Below are 16,870 nucleotides of genomic sequence, written 5' to 3'. Positions count from 1 at the left end.
TAGAGACCAATTGTCTGGTTTGCCTGGGAGATAGCCATTTCCCTGGGTGGGACTTCCAGTTTTGAAACCCAGACAGCGTGGGAATAATGGGTCTCTCCGGGATGGCTCAAACCATTTCAAACACATGATAATGAGCCCACCCTTCTTTCCTATAATTTTGCATTTCTGTTGTGGTTTTGTCTAACAGGTCTTATCCATCACAGTCCTTCAGATATTTGAAGACGATGATCTTTCTACCAGTCTTCAGACTGTCTTTATTCCCCCTGATCTTTCCTCACATAACATAGTTTACATGGCATATACTGTGTGTCTGGAATCATTCCTAGGGCTTTATGCATATTAACTAATTAAATCCTCAAAAAAGTCCTATGAGCTAGGAATGATTATTACCCCATTTTATAGATGGGGAAACTGAGGCACAGGCAAGTACCCTGGCCAAGGTCACATAGTTATCAAGAGGCTAAGTCGGGATTTCAGCCTACAGAGTATGGCTCCAGAATCTGAATTCTTAGTCACTATACTTTACTGCTTTCCACTCAGTCAATAAGGCTTTACTGAGCAACTATTATGCTCAGTGAAAAGATGCAGAAAAGAGATGTGGTCCTACAGTTTTTCAGGAAACACATTGGCAAAAAGTAAACAAAAGAATAAAGTAATTACAAATGAGAATACGTGTTACGAAAGAAAAAGGTGTGGCACCTGGGTGGCTCAGTTGGTTGAGCACCCGATTCCTGATTTTGGCTCAGGTTGTGATCTCCTGGTTGATGAGTTCAAGGCCCAAGTTGGGCTCTGCGCTGACAGTATGGAGCCTGCTTGGGATTCTCTCTCTTCCCCTTTCTCTCTGCTCCTCCCTTGCTTGCATTCTCTCTCTCAAAATAAAGAAACTTAAAAACAAAACAAAACAAAAAAGGAAAAAAGGTTAATGATAGAAAATACTGGGGAAGGAGTTTGAGTCCAGTCAGGAGATAGAAACTACACAGCAACTTTAATGGGGGCAGTTTAATATAAAGAATTATTAACTGTGATAAAAGAGTAACTATAAGCTGTAAGAAAACTATCTGGTACCTTAGAGCTGAAGGAGTGTACTTAAAAAAGGGCAAACTTGGAAGGGATTCAGCTTCATTAGAGAAGGTGATGGTATTAGCTCAGGCCGCCATAACAGAATACCATAGACTTGATGGCTTGAACAAAAGGCATTTATTTCTCACAATTCTGGAGGCTGGAAGTCCAAGATCCAAGTGCCAGTCGATTAGGTTCCCTAGTGAGGGCTTCCTTCCTGGTTTGCAGATAATGACTTTTGGCTGCATCCTCACAGAGAGGGAAAAGAGGGAGAAAGGGAGAGAGACAGTGTTCTCTAGAGTTTCTTCTTCTAAGGCAATAATTCCATCATGAGAGCCCCACCCTCATGATATCATCTAAATGTAATTATCTTCCAAATGCCCCACCTCCAGATATCATCCCATGGGGGTTAGGGTTTAATTTATAAATCTTGGGGGACACAATTCAGTCCATAGCAATGTGGGTCAGCCATCTGATAGCAGAGAAGTTGGGTGATTTGGCCAAGCTGGAGCTGGTCTGGAGTCACTGGATAAGCAGTAGGCCACCTTCTGGATTGCAGGAGGGGATGCAGGCTATCAACCTAGGTGGTGTGGGTGGTGTGGGTAGTGTCGGTGGTCTGCAGCCCTGGCACGTGCGGGAGGCCTTTAGGACATGTGGAGCATATGGGGGCTTGAGTGCTTGTGGAGAGGGCTGTGGAAAGGTTGTCTGTCCGCTGAGACTGCAGAGTTACAGATGGATGGTGCTCTGGGCCCATGGCTGGGGTAAGCTTCAGCAGGCATCCTCATATCCACCCCTCTGCCCTGGAAAAGGGAAGGCCAGCCTCTTCCTCCAGAAATGTCCCTCCATTGCCTTCAACTGAGAAAGTTTGCATCTTATTCACTTTAAAGGAGAAATGCTTGAAAAATCCTATTGTTAAGGGGCGACTGGGTGGCTGAGTCGGTTAAGCATCTGACTTCACTGCAAGCCATGATCTCAGGGTTCATGAGTTCGAGCCCCACATCGAGCTCTGCACTGACAGTGCAGAGTCTGCTTGAGATTCTCTCTTCCTTCCTATCTCTCTGCTCCTCCCCTGCACTCTCTCTCTCAAAATAAATACATAAAATTAAAAAAAAATCCTGTTGTTCAGCACAGAACATATTTTGAAAGGTGCAATCAGAGCTGAGAGGCCATAATTTGATAACAATTTAGTGCCAAATTTTTAAAAACTGTTAATAATATAGATCCAAAGTAAAAATTTCCAAGGTCTTCAACTTTACTCCAGAAAGATACAAAATGAAAAGAGAGAATCTCACTCCTTCCCTGTATGTATGTATGTATGTATGTATGTATGTATGTATTTGTGAGAGAGAGCGAGAGAAAGAAAGCTCAAGCAGGGGAGGGGCAAAGAGAAAGGGAGAAAGAGAATCCTAAGTAGGCTCCACTCTGTCAGCACAGAGCCTGACGTGGCACTCGATCCCATGAACCATTAGATCATGACCTGAGCTGAAATCAAGAGTCGGATGCTCAACGTACTGAGCTACCCATGTGCCCCTCACTCTTTCCCTTTATGTCCCATTTTATCTCCTTAAAAGTAAAAAGCATAGTTTACTAGGTTTCTTCTAGAAAAAAAAACAATGCATTTACTCACATATGTGTCAATGTTATAATTTATACGAAAGGGATCATTTTCCTCTACACTATGCTTTTTTCTTTTAGTATGTCTTAAAAATCTCCCCCCATTAGCGAACCTGGCTTTGTTCTTATCTCCGTAGATATTGACAATCATGACATCATCATTTGTTTACTCATCTTTCTTTTCCCCAGTGATTTGAAATCTCACCTTTACACCTTTATAGTATACTAAATTCCCTTGTGCATTATGGTCTCATTTTGATTTTTCTTTGGTTACATTAATTTCTTAGTACATTAACATATCCAGATCTCCTTTTTCTTTTTAATCAAGCAAAGTATTGTGTCATATGGATGACATATAATTTATTTACTTTTAATAGATGCTTTGGGCTTTACTTTTTTAAAAAAAATGTTTGTTTATTTTTAGAGAGGGAGAGGGAGAGAGAGAATCCCAAGCAGGCTCCTCACTGTCAGTGCAGAGCCTGACACAGGGCTTGATCTTACCGTGAGACCATGACGTGAGCCAAAATCAAGAATTGGATGCTCAACTGATTGAGGCACCCAGGTGCCCCTGGGTTTTACTTTTCTAAAAAGTCCACCAAAAAGATTCCTGTACCTATATATGGTTGCATTTTTGTACATACAATCATATGTAAATTCTTTGCTATGTGAAGGGACATGCACCTGTAAAATTTTGGAATTTATCACATTAACCTGCAGTAAGACCTCATCGGTTTATAACCTCCTCCCATCACAGGTGGATGAGGGTACTGATTCCCACAGTCCTGGCAGCAGCAGAGAAGCCTTGCACCAGCCTGACGAGTGAAGAAAAAATGTTTTCTTACTCTTTAGATTTGCGTTTTTAAATTTATACGTGAAGTAGAGCACCCTTCCACATGTTTATCATCTTTTGAACTTTTTTTTCTACAAACTATTTCTATCCTTTGCATAATTTTCTATTGAGCTGTTCTTTTTTTTTAATTTTTTAATGTTTATTTCTTTTTAAGAGAGAGAGAGAGCACAAGTGAGGGAGGGGCAGAGAGAGAGGGAGACACAGAATCAGAAACAGGCTCCAGGCTCTGACTGTCAGCACAGAGCCTGATGTGGGGCTCGAACTCACAAACTGCAGGATCATGACCTGAGCTGAAGTTGGACACTCAACCGATTGAGCCGCCCGGGCACCCCGTTTTTGTTTTTGTTTTTTTAAATATTCATTTATATCAATTCCATTTAAGCTAAGGAAAAGAGGTCTTTGACAAATATGTTATAAATATACTTTCCCTATTTTGGAACTTAGTCTTTTGATTTAAGTTTTTGGTGTTTTTTTTTTTTTTCCATTCTTTTTTCATACCAAAGTCAGATTGCTACTTAGATGAATTCATCAACTATTCCCTTTATAGCTCCTAGATTTTATAGCCTTCTTAGAAAACCCTTTTCTTAGATTAGCACTGCTAAGGTAATCCACATTTTTAGATGTTTATTTTGATATTAAATATTTGATCCATCTGAAATTGATTTGGGCAGGAGTGGGATAGGTACCCGGCTTTGTTCTTATCTCAGTAAATATTGACTATCATGACATCATCATTTGTTTACTCATCTTTCTTTTCCCCAGTGATTTGAAATCTCACCTTTACACCTTTATAGTACACTAAATTCCCTTTTGCATTACAGTCTCATTTTGATTTTTCTTTGGTTACATTAATTTCTTCTCTTGTATCAAACTGTTTTATTGATTGATGTTTTGCTATTGGGGAGACCTATAAGTGGACATGCTTTGGACAGAGTGGACAGATAGGATTTTGTTAAGAGGTGATATTTAGGCTGAATTTTTTTTAATGTTTATTTATTTTTGAAGGAGAGAGAGAGAGAAACAGAGCATGAGTGGGGGAGGGGCAGAGAGAGAGGGATACACAGAATCTGAAGGAGGCTCCAGGTTCTGAGCTGTCAGTACAGAGCCTGACGTGGGGCTCGAACTCACGAACAAGGAGATGATGATCTGAGCTGAAGTTGGACACTTAACTGACTGAGCCACCCAGGTGCCCCTTCAGGCTGACATTTGAAGAATAAATAATCAGCTCATGGAGATGGAGGCAGGAACGTTCCAGGTAAAGGCTATGTATCCAATGGTTGATGGGCAGAAATCAGCTTGGTGGTTTTGAAAGGCACTAAAAAAAGACTAGTGTGGTGAGCACAGTAAACACAGGAGAGAAAGAGGGGAGATGGGGTTGGAAGATAGGCCAGATTTTGTGGGGAAAGCTTGGTTTTGTCCTGAACCCAAAGGGAAAACATAAATGGATTTGGAGGAGGAAGGTGCCATGCTCCAACTTCCCAGAGTATAACATCGTCACTCTGGCTGTTATGCGGAGATGGGAAGAGGGGGGGAGAACAAAAACTGCAGTGAGGAGGTCAGTTAGAGGTCGCTGCAGTGTTCTTGGCCAGAGATGGTGGTGCTCAGGCTACAGAGAGACAGTGCAGATGGGGACAAATGGGCAACTCTGAGACACATTCAGGAAGTAGAATCAACAAGTTTGTTGATAGCTTGGGTGTAGACAAGTCACAGGGAGGAATCATAGCTGATTCCCAGGGGCCTTCTTTTCATTTTGTACCTTTCTGGACCAAAGGGGAACTCTGAAAAGGACCCTGGAGGAAGGGGAAGAGGGCCTTTGTCCCCGAGTCTGGACTCCAGGGCTGTGACAGAAAAGCGCCAGCAGAGGGGAGCAGAGGGCTGTGGTTCTGCTTCTTGGGGAGTGTGGGGGTGGTGAGGGGAGGGTCTGGGTAGCAGGCCAGGCAGCTAAAACTGATCCTTCAAATTTACCCACCTTATGCATGTTGTCATTTTAAAATGGAAAAATACCAATGACTGGGAAGAAGGTGAGGGACCTGTAAAATACATCCAGGCTTGTTTACATTATAGACTCCCAGCGAGTGGTGCCATTTGCTGAGATGGGGAATATGTAGAGGGGAAATGGGTTTGGGAGCAAAGGTGATTGGGCTGGGGTTATATCAAGACTGCAGGGCTAAGATGTTCGGTGGCAGATGTCTGAGGAATCTAAAGCAGACAGCAAGGAGGCTATTCAATAGGTGGATCTGGAGCCAGAAGGAGAGGTCGAGGTGGAGACACCAACCTGTGTGTGAATGTTGTTGAGAATTGTAGAAGAGGGTGACGTGATGGAGGGAGAAGAGAGTGTGGAAAGAGACAAGAGAGGTAGGACCAACTTGAGGAACACTAGCATTTAGAGGTGGGAGGATGAGAGGGGGCCAGAGAGAGACTGCAGAGCAGCTGGGGTATGGCTGGATGAGTGGGGGGGACTCCAAAACCCACTTCCCAACTCTTAGATGACTTCCACTGCATTGAGAATGATGTCCAGACTTTTTCCTGGCCTGTGTCCTGTACCCGCACTACAGCTCTGGCTACTTCCAACCTCAGTCACCTTCTTTGGGCTTCTCAATGGTCTTCTTGCCTCTCTGCTGGGGACACTCTGGCCCAGACCATGTATCCTGTCCTTGGTGTGCTGCTTCTTCCTCATCCAAGTAGCTTCCCCTTGTTATATGCTCTTCCAGCACCTTTTTATTTCCTTTAAGGGATAGTTTCATTTTTTATTTCTTTTTGTATCTTTAGTGACAGCACAGTGTCTAGCAAATAGTTGGTGTGTAATAAACATTTGACTCACGAGTCAATGAATAAGTCACTGTGGCCCTTGAGGCCCTTGAGGCCTTTGAGGTGAGAGTTTTAAATCCCTTCCACCTCTTTTTTTATTCTTATATTTTATAATTGAGCATCTGGCTAGCGATGGGTGGGTTAAAATATTACTAGCTGTGTTCCAGTGATTGGAGTCTGAAGTCTGAAGTAAGTCTGAAAGACTTGGGGAAAAGACCCCTGGTTCCTGTTGCAGAACTCCAGGGCTGTGTAAGCAAGGTTCCACCAGAGGGCAGCAGAGGCCTGTGGTTCTGCTTAATTGTGGGGTGGGTGTGGTGGGGTGGTGGTGAGGGGAGGGGCTGTGCAGCAGGCCACACAGCCAGAACCCGAATTGGACTAGGGTTTGGGGAGAAGGGACCGTCTAGGCCTTTGTAGGAATCTAAAATGCACTGATGGAGAGTGTGAGGCAACCTTTCTATTTGTGTTTATTATTTATTTATTTGTTGTTATTATTATTATTATTTTATTTTTTTATTTTAGAGAGAGAGAGTCTGAGCAGGGGAGAGGGGCAGAGGGAGAGAGAGAATCTCAAGCAGGCTCCATGCTGAGGCTCAGACCAGGACTAGGTCCCATGACCCTAGGATCATGACGGGCCAAAATCAAGAGTCGATGGTTCAACCAACAGAGCCACCCAGTCTCTCCACCTCCCGTCCCATTTGTGTTTAGATGGTGCTGATTATTACTATATAAAGTGTAATGAAGCTGTTATACTGTGGGCCCCTTGCTGTTGGGAAGGCCAAAGGTTATCCTGGAACAGTGATGGGGGAGGTGGAAGGGCCCTGAGTGAAATGGTGAGTACAGATGGGATTTTTGGCCTTGGCTACAAGGGGACAGGTCTCCAGGAGACTGTTCTGCAAAGCAGGGAATAACGTTGTGCTGGTCAGTTACAGCGAGGCAGGAACTGGGAAGGCTCAAAGGCAGATAGCACTTTGGGGAAAGAAAGAGGTAGTTATTGGCTCAGCAATGTACATTGTCAGAAATAACTGTATGTTTCTTATGCTCTTTGAATTGATTTACTTTCTGTTCTCCTTTTTTGTTAGTGAAGATATTTTTAAAGTTTTTAATCTATCATTTGTGCTTAGGCAAAAAGGGATTTTGCACAAACTTTGACCATGGGATCAAAAGGTAAGCACAGTGCCCCCTAGGGGCCAGCCAGGTGGTAGCAGTAGAGGTCAGAGTGAAAGGCCCCAAATGGAAGGGATACTTATTCTGGGCACATGGATTTCTGACACAAACACACAATCACACACACACTTGTAGACACACATTTCACACACATGCTCACACAGACACATTACATACACAGAACACACCCTCATACACACAAATACGCATCTCACACACACTGACACCTCACTCATACACTGACACACACAACACAACACACCCATACCCATACTGATAAATGGTAGCCATCCCATTGTGTGTAGCAACAATGTAGTTTAAGTCTAGGATCAAATCAACTCTTGATTTCAGATATAGGTTCTAATTAGCCTAATCATCAACATAATCCCTACCGCCTTGGGATGCTCTTGATTTTTGGGGTTGTTTTAAGAGTAGACATATAGCCACATCGATCCATTAGATGTGAATGAATTAGCATGTAGTCCTGGAAGCTGCCAGCAGCCCCTCCAGAAAAGGCTGGTTTAAAAAAAATTGACAGGGGGTGGGTGGAGGTGAGAAACTCACAGGCAGAGTTGTAGCCCCCAAAACATTGGGATTCTCTGAACAACCTATGCCAGAAGCCCACACTACCTCTGAACTTAAGATTTCTTGAACCAGTAAGTTGCATTGGTTGTTTAAGACCTGTAGGTTGGGTTTCTGATATCAGAACACCTCAGAATGGATCAACTCCTCACAAAACTCTTCTGTAGGAAGACTGGGAGGGGTCAAGCCTCTGCTTTAATAAGAAGACTGTTCCTTGCTAGCCCTCCATTGGCCTCTTGGTCCTCAAAGTGACCACAATGGAGCTGGCACAGTTCTTGGAGCTTTCCACATATAATAGAGAAGAAGAAAATAATATATTTTTAAAAAGTTTATTTTGAGAGAGAGAGGAGAGAGATGTGGGAAGGGCAGTGAGAGAGAGAGAGAGAGAGGGAGGGAGGGAGAGAGAGAGAATTCTAAGCAGGCTCCACATTGTCAGCATGGAGCCCAACTTGGGTCTTGAACCCACGAACCATGAGATCGTGACCTGAGCTGAAACCAAGAGTTGGATGCTTAACCAAGTGAGCTACCAACCAGGTGCCCCAAGAAGGAAATAATATTTAAAACCAGTTGTAGCCACTTTGCCTTCTAAGGAAAATGACACAATTCTAATCTATGGAGGAAGAAGTCTCTAAATGGATCTTGTCCCTTGCAGAGGCTAAGATGAGATTCAAGTCAATGGATTTGAATTTCAAAGTGTATATATATGCTATATATATATTATATATATATATAAAATATATATATATGTTATATATATATACACTTTGAAGTTCAAAGTATATATTGAATATATATATATATATATATATATATATATATATATATATATAACCTCCCCAAGAGGGGAGCATTCCTTACCCATTTTATAGATGATGAAGGATGCTCAGAGAGAGTGTCACATGCTCAGTGCCAAACATTTACAAAGGGGTGGACTGGGCTTCCAACCTAGAGCTCTCTGGCTCTAAAGTTCATGGTCTCCCTTCTGGGGTAGCACATCACCTACCACACTCATGACTGCGTCCTGTGTGTGGGCCTAGGTGAGCCTTTTGGGGAAGAGGGTGAGGAAGAGGTATGAAGTTATCCTTGTACATTTCTTAACATTTCTTGGGGAGAGGGTTGGTGGGAATGGAGAAGACAGAAAACGCCCTTACCAGAATTCTAATCATGGTAGGAAGGAGAAGCAAAGTGGATGTTGCAAAGTCAACTTGTGCTGAGGAGGCAGTGGATAATGGGTTGGCATGAAGCCTCAGAGCCCACTAGTCCTGAGTTCAGGCCCCAGGGCCATACTGTATTAGCTCTGTGACCTCAAGCAAGTTACTTACTCTGGTGAAGCCTGAGTTTCATCTCTAATAGTGAGACCTACTTCCTAGGGTTTTCATGTGGGTTAAATAAGAGATCACAAGTAAAGCACTTCTCACAGTTACAGGCACCCCTGCCCCCTAAATGGTAGCTGTTATCACACTACATTAAAGTACACAGTGCTCTGCAGACTCAGGGGAGACATTCTATAGGCCCCTTCTGGTCCAAATTGCAATGCTCAAACACTGTATGGGAGGCAGTTCACATACAATGCTTTTCTTTTTGTAAATTTTTTAAAAATTTATTTTCAAGTTAGTTAATATACCATGTAGTCTTGGCTTCAGGTCTTTTTTGTAAAATTTTTAATTGTAGTAACATACATATAACGTCAACATCTATCATCTTCACTACAGTAGAGTTAAGTACATTTGCATTGTTGTGCAACCAATCTTTAGAATTCTTTTCATCTTGCAAAACTAAAACTCTACACCCATTACAATCGCCACTCTTTCCTACCCCAGCTCCTGGCAACCACCATTCTACTTTCTATCTCTATGAATTTGACTACTCTGAGTAAGTGGAACCAAACAGTATTTGTCTTTTGTTGACTGGTTTATTTCATTTAGCATGATGTCCTCAAGGTTCATCCATGTTGTGGCATGTGTCTGAATTTCCTTCCTTTTTGAGGCTGAATAATATTTCATTGTACATATATGCTACATTTTGTTTACCCATTCATCTATCAATAGACATTTGGATTGCTTCCATTTTTTGGCTATTGTGAGTACTGTTGCTATGAACATGGGTGTACAAATATCTCTTTGAAACCTTGCTCTCAGTTCTTTTGGGTATATACCCAGAAGTGCAATTGTTGGATCTTATGGGAATTATTTTTTCAATTTTTGCAGAAACCATCATATTGTTTTCCACAGTAGCTGCACCATTGTACAAATGTTCTAATTTCTCCACATCCTCATCAACACTTCCTTCCTCCCTCCCTTCCTTCCTTCCTCCCTTCCTTCCTTCCTTCTTTCCAGACCCCCCTTTTTTATTGCTGTTCAAAAAAAAGTCATCTTTCAGACATCAAATTCATCTCATCCTCATGTTTGTCTTCCAACGAGGGTGTGCCCCCATGGAGATCCAAAGCTCGTGGGCTACGCAGGAAATCTACAATAGGTTTCTGGTTTCAAGATGGTGTCCATTAGGGGCTCAGCCAAGCAATATGTGTTTATAGCCACTTCCCCAGGACGCCTTGCCCTTCACTCAGAGAGGTTTACAAGCCAGACTGACCAAGCAAGTCTTACTGAGGGTGGGATCCATGGTTGTTGTGTGCTTTTCAGCCTGTTGTTCCTTAAGCTATAAATATTTACCTAGTGAGTGTGGAGATTTCAGTCTCCAAAGAGTGTCTGGGTTGATGTGTATGTAGGGGGTGGTGCTGGGCTAGCAAGAGACCATAGAGGCTGCCATGTGATGTTGATGCATTAAAGACTGAAGATAAGCAGTTAAAGCCCTGCCCAAGTCAGTGTCTCTGTGCTGGAGGCAGATGATTCTGCACAACCTGCACATCTCAGCCCCGAAACCACAGGCAAACATTGGTGAAACAAAGCTGGCTTCCCAGTACTGCTGAGTTTATAAATGTTCTCAAATTCCCATATTTATCTCTTAAAAATGAATCCAGTGACACCTCCATATGGCTGACAGCTTTGCCTGTGGGTATGTGGATGCTTTCAGTAAGGGAAACAGTAAAAGTCTGGAGAGGGCCATATTAATTTTTGTTGTTGTTGTTGTTGGCATTTTATGGATTTAAATCTGGAGTAATTGGCTATTGAAATGAAATAGCTTCCCTCTCGGCTTCAGTGAAGGCTTCAAGATCCTGGCCCTTTCCGAGGTAAGATCACTTCTGAGCACTTGCAAAGGGGTGGCTCCTCACTTGTCTAAGGACAGAAAAGAGTTGAAATTGAGGCAGCCAGGAGGAGGAGGCGCTGGAAGGTAAGTCTGAGGAAGCTCTCTGTGTGCTCTGAGTCCTTGTATCCCAGCTCTAGAAGAGGCTCTGGGAGGCCTGAGCATTTTCTACCCTAAGGAAGCCACCCACCAACTGACATAGCCACTACCCCCAGAATCTTGCCACACCAGCCACAATCTTACAAGGATGTCCCACTTTTCTCTGGGCATCCATGAGCCAGTGTCTGAATGCTGGGGCCACGGCCATGGGTGTCTCAGAAAAGGCAAACATGTCCATGGTAAATGTGTCAGCAGAAATGACAAAAGCAATGGGAGCTTGGTCCATGCCTGACTTCTGTCCTTCAAATCTTGCTTTTGTGTATCTTGCTGGGAAATGTAGTTTTATCTTTTCAGCTTCTGAAATACAGGAAGGAGTCTGGAATGGGGGGTTCACATTATCTAACACATTCTTACTCACAATCCAAGGCCAACATCAAATGCTATTCCTCTCAGAGGCTCCTCTCCCACTGGCTCCCTTCCCCCAGTAGAAAGATTCCTCCTCTGTGTTCCCACAGCTTACATAACAGGTCAGTGTCCTTTGTTAAGCTGAAAAGCTTCTTGAGGGCAGGGATTTTGTATGTCTCATTTCTATGTCTTTCACACCTACACAAGGCTTGATAGGTAATAGCTGTGGTGGTTTTAAAATGTACCCATAACTTGTTTGATACCTTTCTCTTCAAAAAGTGGAGCCCAATTCCCTTCCTTTTGAGTCTGGACTCAACTGACTTGCTCCTAATGAATAGAATGTGGCAGAAGCAATGTGTGACTTCTAACACCAGGTCATAAAAGACGCAGCTTGATTGTGTTAGGATCCCTGGCCCCTAGGAAAGCTGGCTGCCATGACATAAGGACATTCAAGCAGCCCTAAGGAGAGGTCCACATGGCAGGGATCAGAGGCCTCCTGCCGACAACCAGCACTAACTTGCCAGGTGTTTTCTTCTCTCATGAGGGAAACTCCTGTCTGACCTGGGAAGACATTCAAGGTCATGCCTCCCTGGTCCATTGAAGTGGTTAACAACCACAGTCTGTTGACTCATCCTCTTTGTTTCCTGTGAGTTGAGGCATGGTGGACAGAAGAAGGCGCTGACGGAGACAGGATACAAGTGAGGCTGGGAAGTCCCTGTTTTCACTCAGGGCTACTGGTTGGTTGGCTTTGGCTAAGACTGACCGATCCTGCCGAGAAAGGTAAGGAAAGGCACCAGCAACTCAGGGCCCCCTCACCACTCCTCATCAAAGAGGAACGTGTGGTTCTGGTGAACCCCAGGTTTCTAGCACCGTTCTTGCCAAAGGAAGGAGAACCATCCAAGGAGGGGTCTTCCAGGCCCTCCAGACTACCTTGGTGCCCTGCATGCAGGTGAGTGGTCTGGAGTGTCTGCTCTGCACAATGGAGAGAGAAGGACTGTTAACCAGCAGTAATAGAAGAGCATTAAGCCAGCTCTACAGGCAATGCTTCCAGCAGGGGGGTCCACGTCTCAGCTTCTTGAAGCAGTTGGAGATAAGTGAGCAGCTGGTCTCAAGCAAACCCGCTGAGGGTAAAAATTGGCTTCTCCAAGAAGGTAGGCCCTTGGCAATGCTTGGCGTGGTTTTCCCATACTGGAATCCTACATCTTTTTTTCTTTTTACTTACATAATTAATACATTTCGTTGTAAAGTTCAAACAACTCCAGTTATGTGGAGTAACAAAGAGAATGATCTCTTTTTCCACCCCCCAACCCTCCGCCATATCCCGTTTCCTCCCCACAGGTTACTGCTACCAGCTAGACATGTAGCCTGCTAAACCTCGTGTGGATGTCATACTTTATATATATTGCCCTGCAACTGGTTTGTTTTTTGCATTTGCTGATAAATCACCAACATCTTGGATCATATCAGGATGTACAGATCAAACTCACTGTTTTTCTAGCTGTCTAATATTCTGTGGTATATGAGAGGGGAATAATGAAAGTAGGCTAAGAATGACCATTTTGTACTGCCTCCCATGGAGCAAGGAGTGAGGGTGTTGGGGGAGCACCTGGCAGGTTGGGGGGTGGGGTTGGGAGGGAGTTGTGGAGACTGAACTTCTCCTTATCATAGTAAGGGAAGCATGTGGAGCCTGAGGTCACCTCAGGTAGAGAGGTGGGAAGGGGAGAGGGAGGGTGGGGAAGTAAGGAGATGCCAACCGGATGGAATATGAGGGCCTGCAGAGTGACCCCCCTCTATGCAGCCCTCCCATCTTTAGCCCGTTTATGAAGTTCATGAATGGAGATGTTCTCCATCTCTTTAAGTGTTTCTGTAGCACAACTTCACAAGGATGCTATTACTGAGTCAAAGGGTAGGAATTTCTTTGTGGCTCTTGTGACATTGTTAAATTGTTATCACAAAGGGCTATAAGAACTATGTTGTTACTTACAATGTTTGCCTGTGTGTGGAGGAGGTTGAAAGGAACCCCAGCTTAGGATGCACATTTCTAGAATCTGCCAGTTGAGAAGCTCTTCACAAAGCCTGACAGATCAACACGTAAGTATGCCTGCTATGTGCCAGTCCCTGTGCTGCATTCTGATGCTAAGGAGGCTGAACTGGCTCAGGTATCTACCTCGGCTCCCAGCTCCATGGTGCTGACAAGCATGGGGATGAGGGCATGCGTACAGAGGGTAGTCACAAACACTAGGGAAGCCACAGGCCAGAACTAGCAAATGTGTGACATCCATATCTTTGTCCAGTGATTGATCATGGAACTCTTTCTTGCTGGTGCCAGCTGCTTCTTCAGAATCCTCAACACAGAATCCAGGCAGCCACTAATCAATCAGAATTGGACTAAATAGAACATATGTTCCCTGCCCTCCATAGGCTCAACCTAAAATGAGATTCTGAAGTTTTGTTCTTTCATAGTATGTATTTGATTAGAATATATAACCAATGACATTTAAAATGCTTATCCATGTCCCGTCAAAGGTAGGTATACACACTTAAAATCCTAGAATGGTATAAAGATGGGTGAGCAGAGGAGCAGAAAATGCCCTGCCACCACCTTCCTGAAGGCCAGCCTTGGTGAGCTGGTGAGCCCATAAGCTAGTATCTGAGGCCCCAGACACTTGGGGAGGCAATTGTGGCTGGCTGATAGTGGCTAGGAAGCACTCAGGAAGTGGCTGGGCTGGTTGGTACACTATCTGGTAGGAAGTCAGGGCCTGGAATCAGAAGAGAAATGAGGAGGGTATGTTCTGTCCAGAGCTGTTAAAGGCCTTTCATGACCCTTGAAGAATTAGACACAATAGGGGCAGAAGAAGCCCCAAATGAAATCCAGCGTGGCTCTAAGCTTACAACTGGGTGATCTGCCTTGCACAAGATGCTTCCCATTCGTTTAATTTGCACGAAGGTAGTTATTTTCCTGGTGGTTGGGCAAGAAGCCTCTTCTCTTCTCTACCTTGTTCCCACCAAAGTCAGACCCACGAGAATCAGCCTCAGAGACCAGTTACTTCTGATCTTGGGAAGAATCTTCCCTGAGGGGCTCCTGTGGCCTCTCCCCAGCCCACCTTCTGGCCAGCCCTGGGGTCCCTTTGACCCTGAATTGCAGCCTTCTTGGTCTTTATAGGTTTTAGATCCTGCATTTCTATCCCTGTCTTGTCCTTATTCCTCTCCAGGCTCAGTTTCACATAACTGCCCATCTGTTTCCTGCTTACCCTGGATCCTCATGGGCTTCTCTTACTGTCCTGTGCCACTCACTCTGTAGAACTGTGAGAGCCTGTCAGGTCTATGAATATTGCCCTCACCCTCTGGTCTCCTTCTGCCAACTGGGCTTCAACTGTCAGCCCTTGCTGGCCTGTTGGCCACCCTTGCTCCTCAATGGTCACCTGGGAGCTGCCAGGTGTTGTCTATCCTGAGTAACATGTCAGGAAGCCCACTGTGTTGGCAATAGTAAGTTGAGCGTGTCCACACAGTAAAATTACCAGGCATAAGTTCACACAAGCCTGGCACATATGGTAGCATTATTCATAAGGACATCCCCTCTGTCTGAGGCAGTGATGGATGGTGTAGAAAGGAACAGGGGTTTCAGAGTCAGGCAGCAGAGGTCAAATTTTGGCTCTGCAACTTAATAATCTGAGCAAGTTTTTTAACCTTTTATAGCCTGAGAGTCCTCATTTGAAAAATGAAGACAAATGAAAGTAACTTTGGGTTGTTTTAAAGAATAACTGAAGTTAGTGATCATGATTTATAGTGAGAATTTTTAGATGATAAATGTATTCATTTATTAGGGTTACCATAATGAAGTGTCACAGAGTGAGCAGCTTAACCAACAGAAATATTTTGTATTACAGTTCTGGAGGCTAGAAGTCCAAAATCAAGGTATCTGTGGGATTAGTTCTATCTGTGGTCTGGGAGGGAAGGATATGTCCAGACCTCTCTCTTTGGCTTGTAGATGGCTGTCTTCTCCCTGTGTCTCTACATGTTGCTCTCCCTGTGTATGTGTCTCTGTATCCAAATTTCCTTATTTTATAAGGATACCAGTCATTGGATGCGGGCCCACCCTAATGACCTCATCTTAACTAATTGCATCTGTAACAACCCTATTTCCAAATATGGTCACATTCTGCAGTACTTGGGGGTTAGGACTTCAACCTTTTGGGATGGTGCAATTCAACCCATAATAGTAAGCTATAATTATTTGTGGGAAGCTCTTATAAAGCTTTGATTATTGACGGGATTTTAGTGGAATTAAATGGTAACTATTCAACCTTATGCAGTGAATGGCATTTTCCTTGAGATACCGTTGTATCAGTCACTGATAATGGTAGGTCTGAAGCTTACCGCACAAGCCTCCAAGTTCATGCGTAGGAGCTGACTGTTGAAAGATTTTTGTTTTTCCTTTTCTCTAACCAGTATTAGCAGTGGTCATGGTGGTAGTGATGGTGGTGGTGATGGTAAACTCCCAAGTGTCAGACAGGGTATACTTGAGCCTGGTGTCCATGTTGGATCCCTATTGCCAGGAACTGGGGACAAATCCCGACTCTTTTCACTTCCTCTCATCTTACCTCCAACCCAAGTCAATATGAAGAAGCTTCATGCCTCACAGCAAATTCCAACATTGCTGAGAATTCATTCCCTAAGAAATGGAGGGGAGGGCAGCCCACCACCCTCCCTGTTCTCTAGAAAAGCTGGGTTCCTGTGGAGGCAGGAGTACAAGAGGTACCCAGCAGCTGACAACTGGGCCTTCTTTATGCTGCACTAATAGCAGTAGGGAAGCTGAAAGCTAAAGGGGTGTTGGGTATGTTCAGAATGGGATGGAAGATCATGATCTCTACAACTTCCGCATACCCAAATCCATTTTGGTGCTGGTCACTGGATCCCAGTGTCGTGGCTGATTCTTCCTATCCCCCTCCAAGGAGAGCCATCTCAGGAAGGCTCTGCCCTGAGCATGAGGCATGAGAATGGGGAGTTGAGTTGATGCCCGTTTCTCACATTAACACCTCAGTCTCTCAACACCCAGTGACCTGTAGTTTGGACAGTTGTTATGTCTGC

At 44.1% G+C, this 16,870-nt stretch overlaps 1 protein-coding gene across 1 annotated transcript in view; it reads left to right on the top strand.

Annotated features, from left to right (window-relative positions):
- Window positions 1–12,573: 12,573 nt before the first annotated feature.
- Window positions 12,574–16,870, top strand: part of IRAG1 (inositol 1,4,5-triphosphate receptor associated 1) — a 146,904-nt gene continuing 142,607 nt past the window's right edge. The window contains exon 1 of the mRNA XM_032594825.1: window positions 12,574–12,731. Within this exon, the coding sequence (XP_032450716.1) occupies window positions 12,726–12,731 (6 nt within the window). The 5' untranslated portion in view covers window positions 12,574–12,725. The remainder of the gene's footprint in view (window positions 12,732–16,870) is intronic.

Source organism: Lynx canadensis, chromosome D1 (genome assembly GCF_007474595.2).
Source record: "Lynx canadensis isolate LIC74 chromosome D1, mLynCan4.pri.v2, whole genome shotgun sequence".
Lineage (NCBI taxonomy): Eukaryota > Metazoa > Chordata > Mammalia > Carnivora > Felidae > Lynx > Lynx canadensis.
Note: the sequence above shows the minus strand (reverse complement) of the source record. Positions and strands in the feature narration are given on the sequence as shown.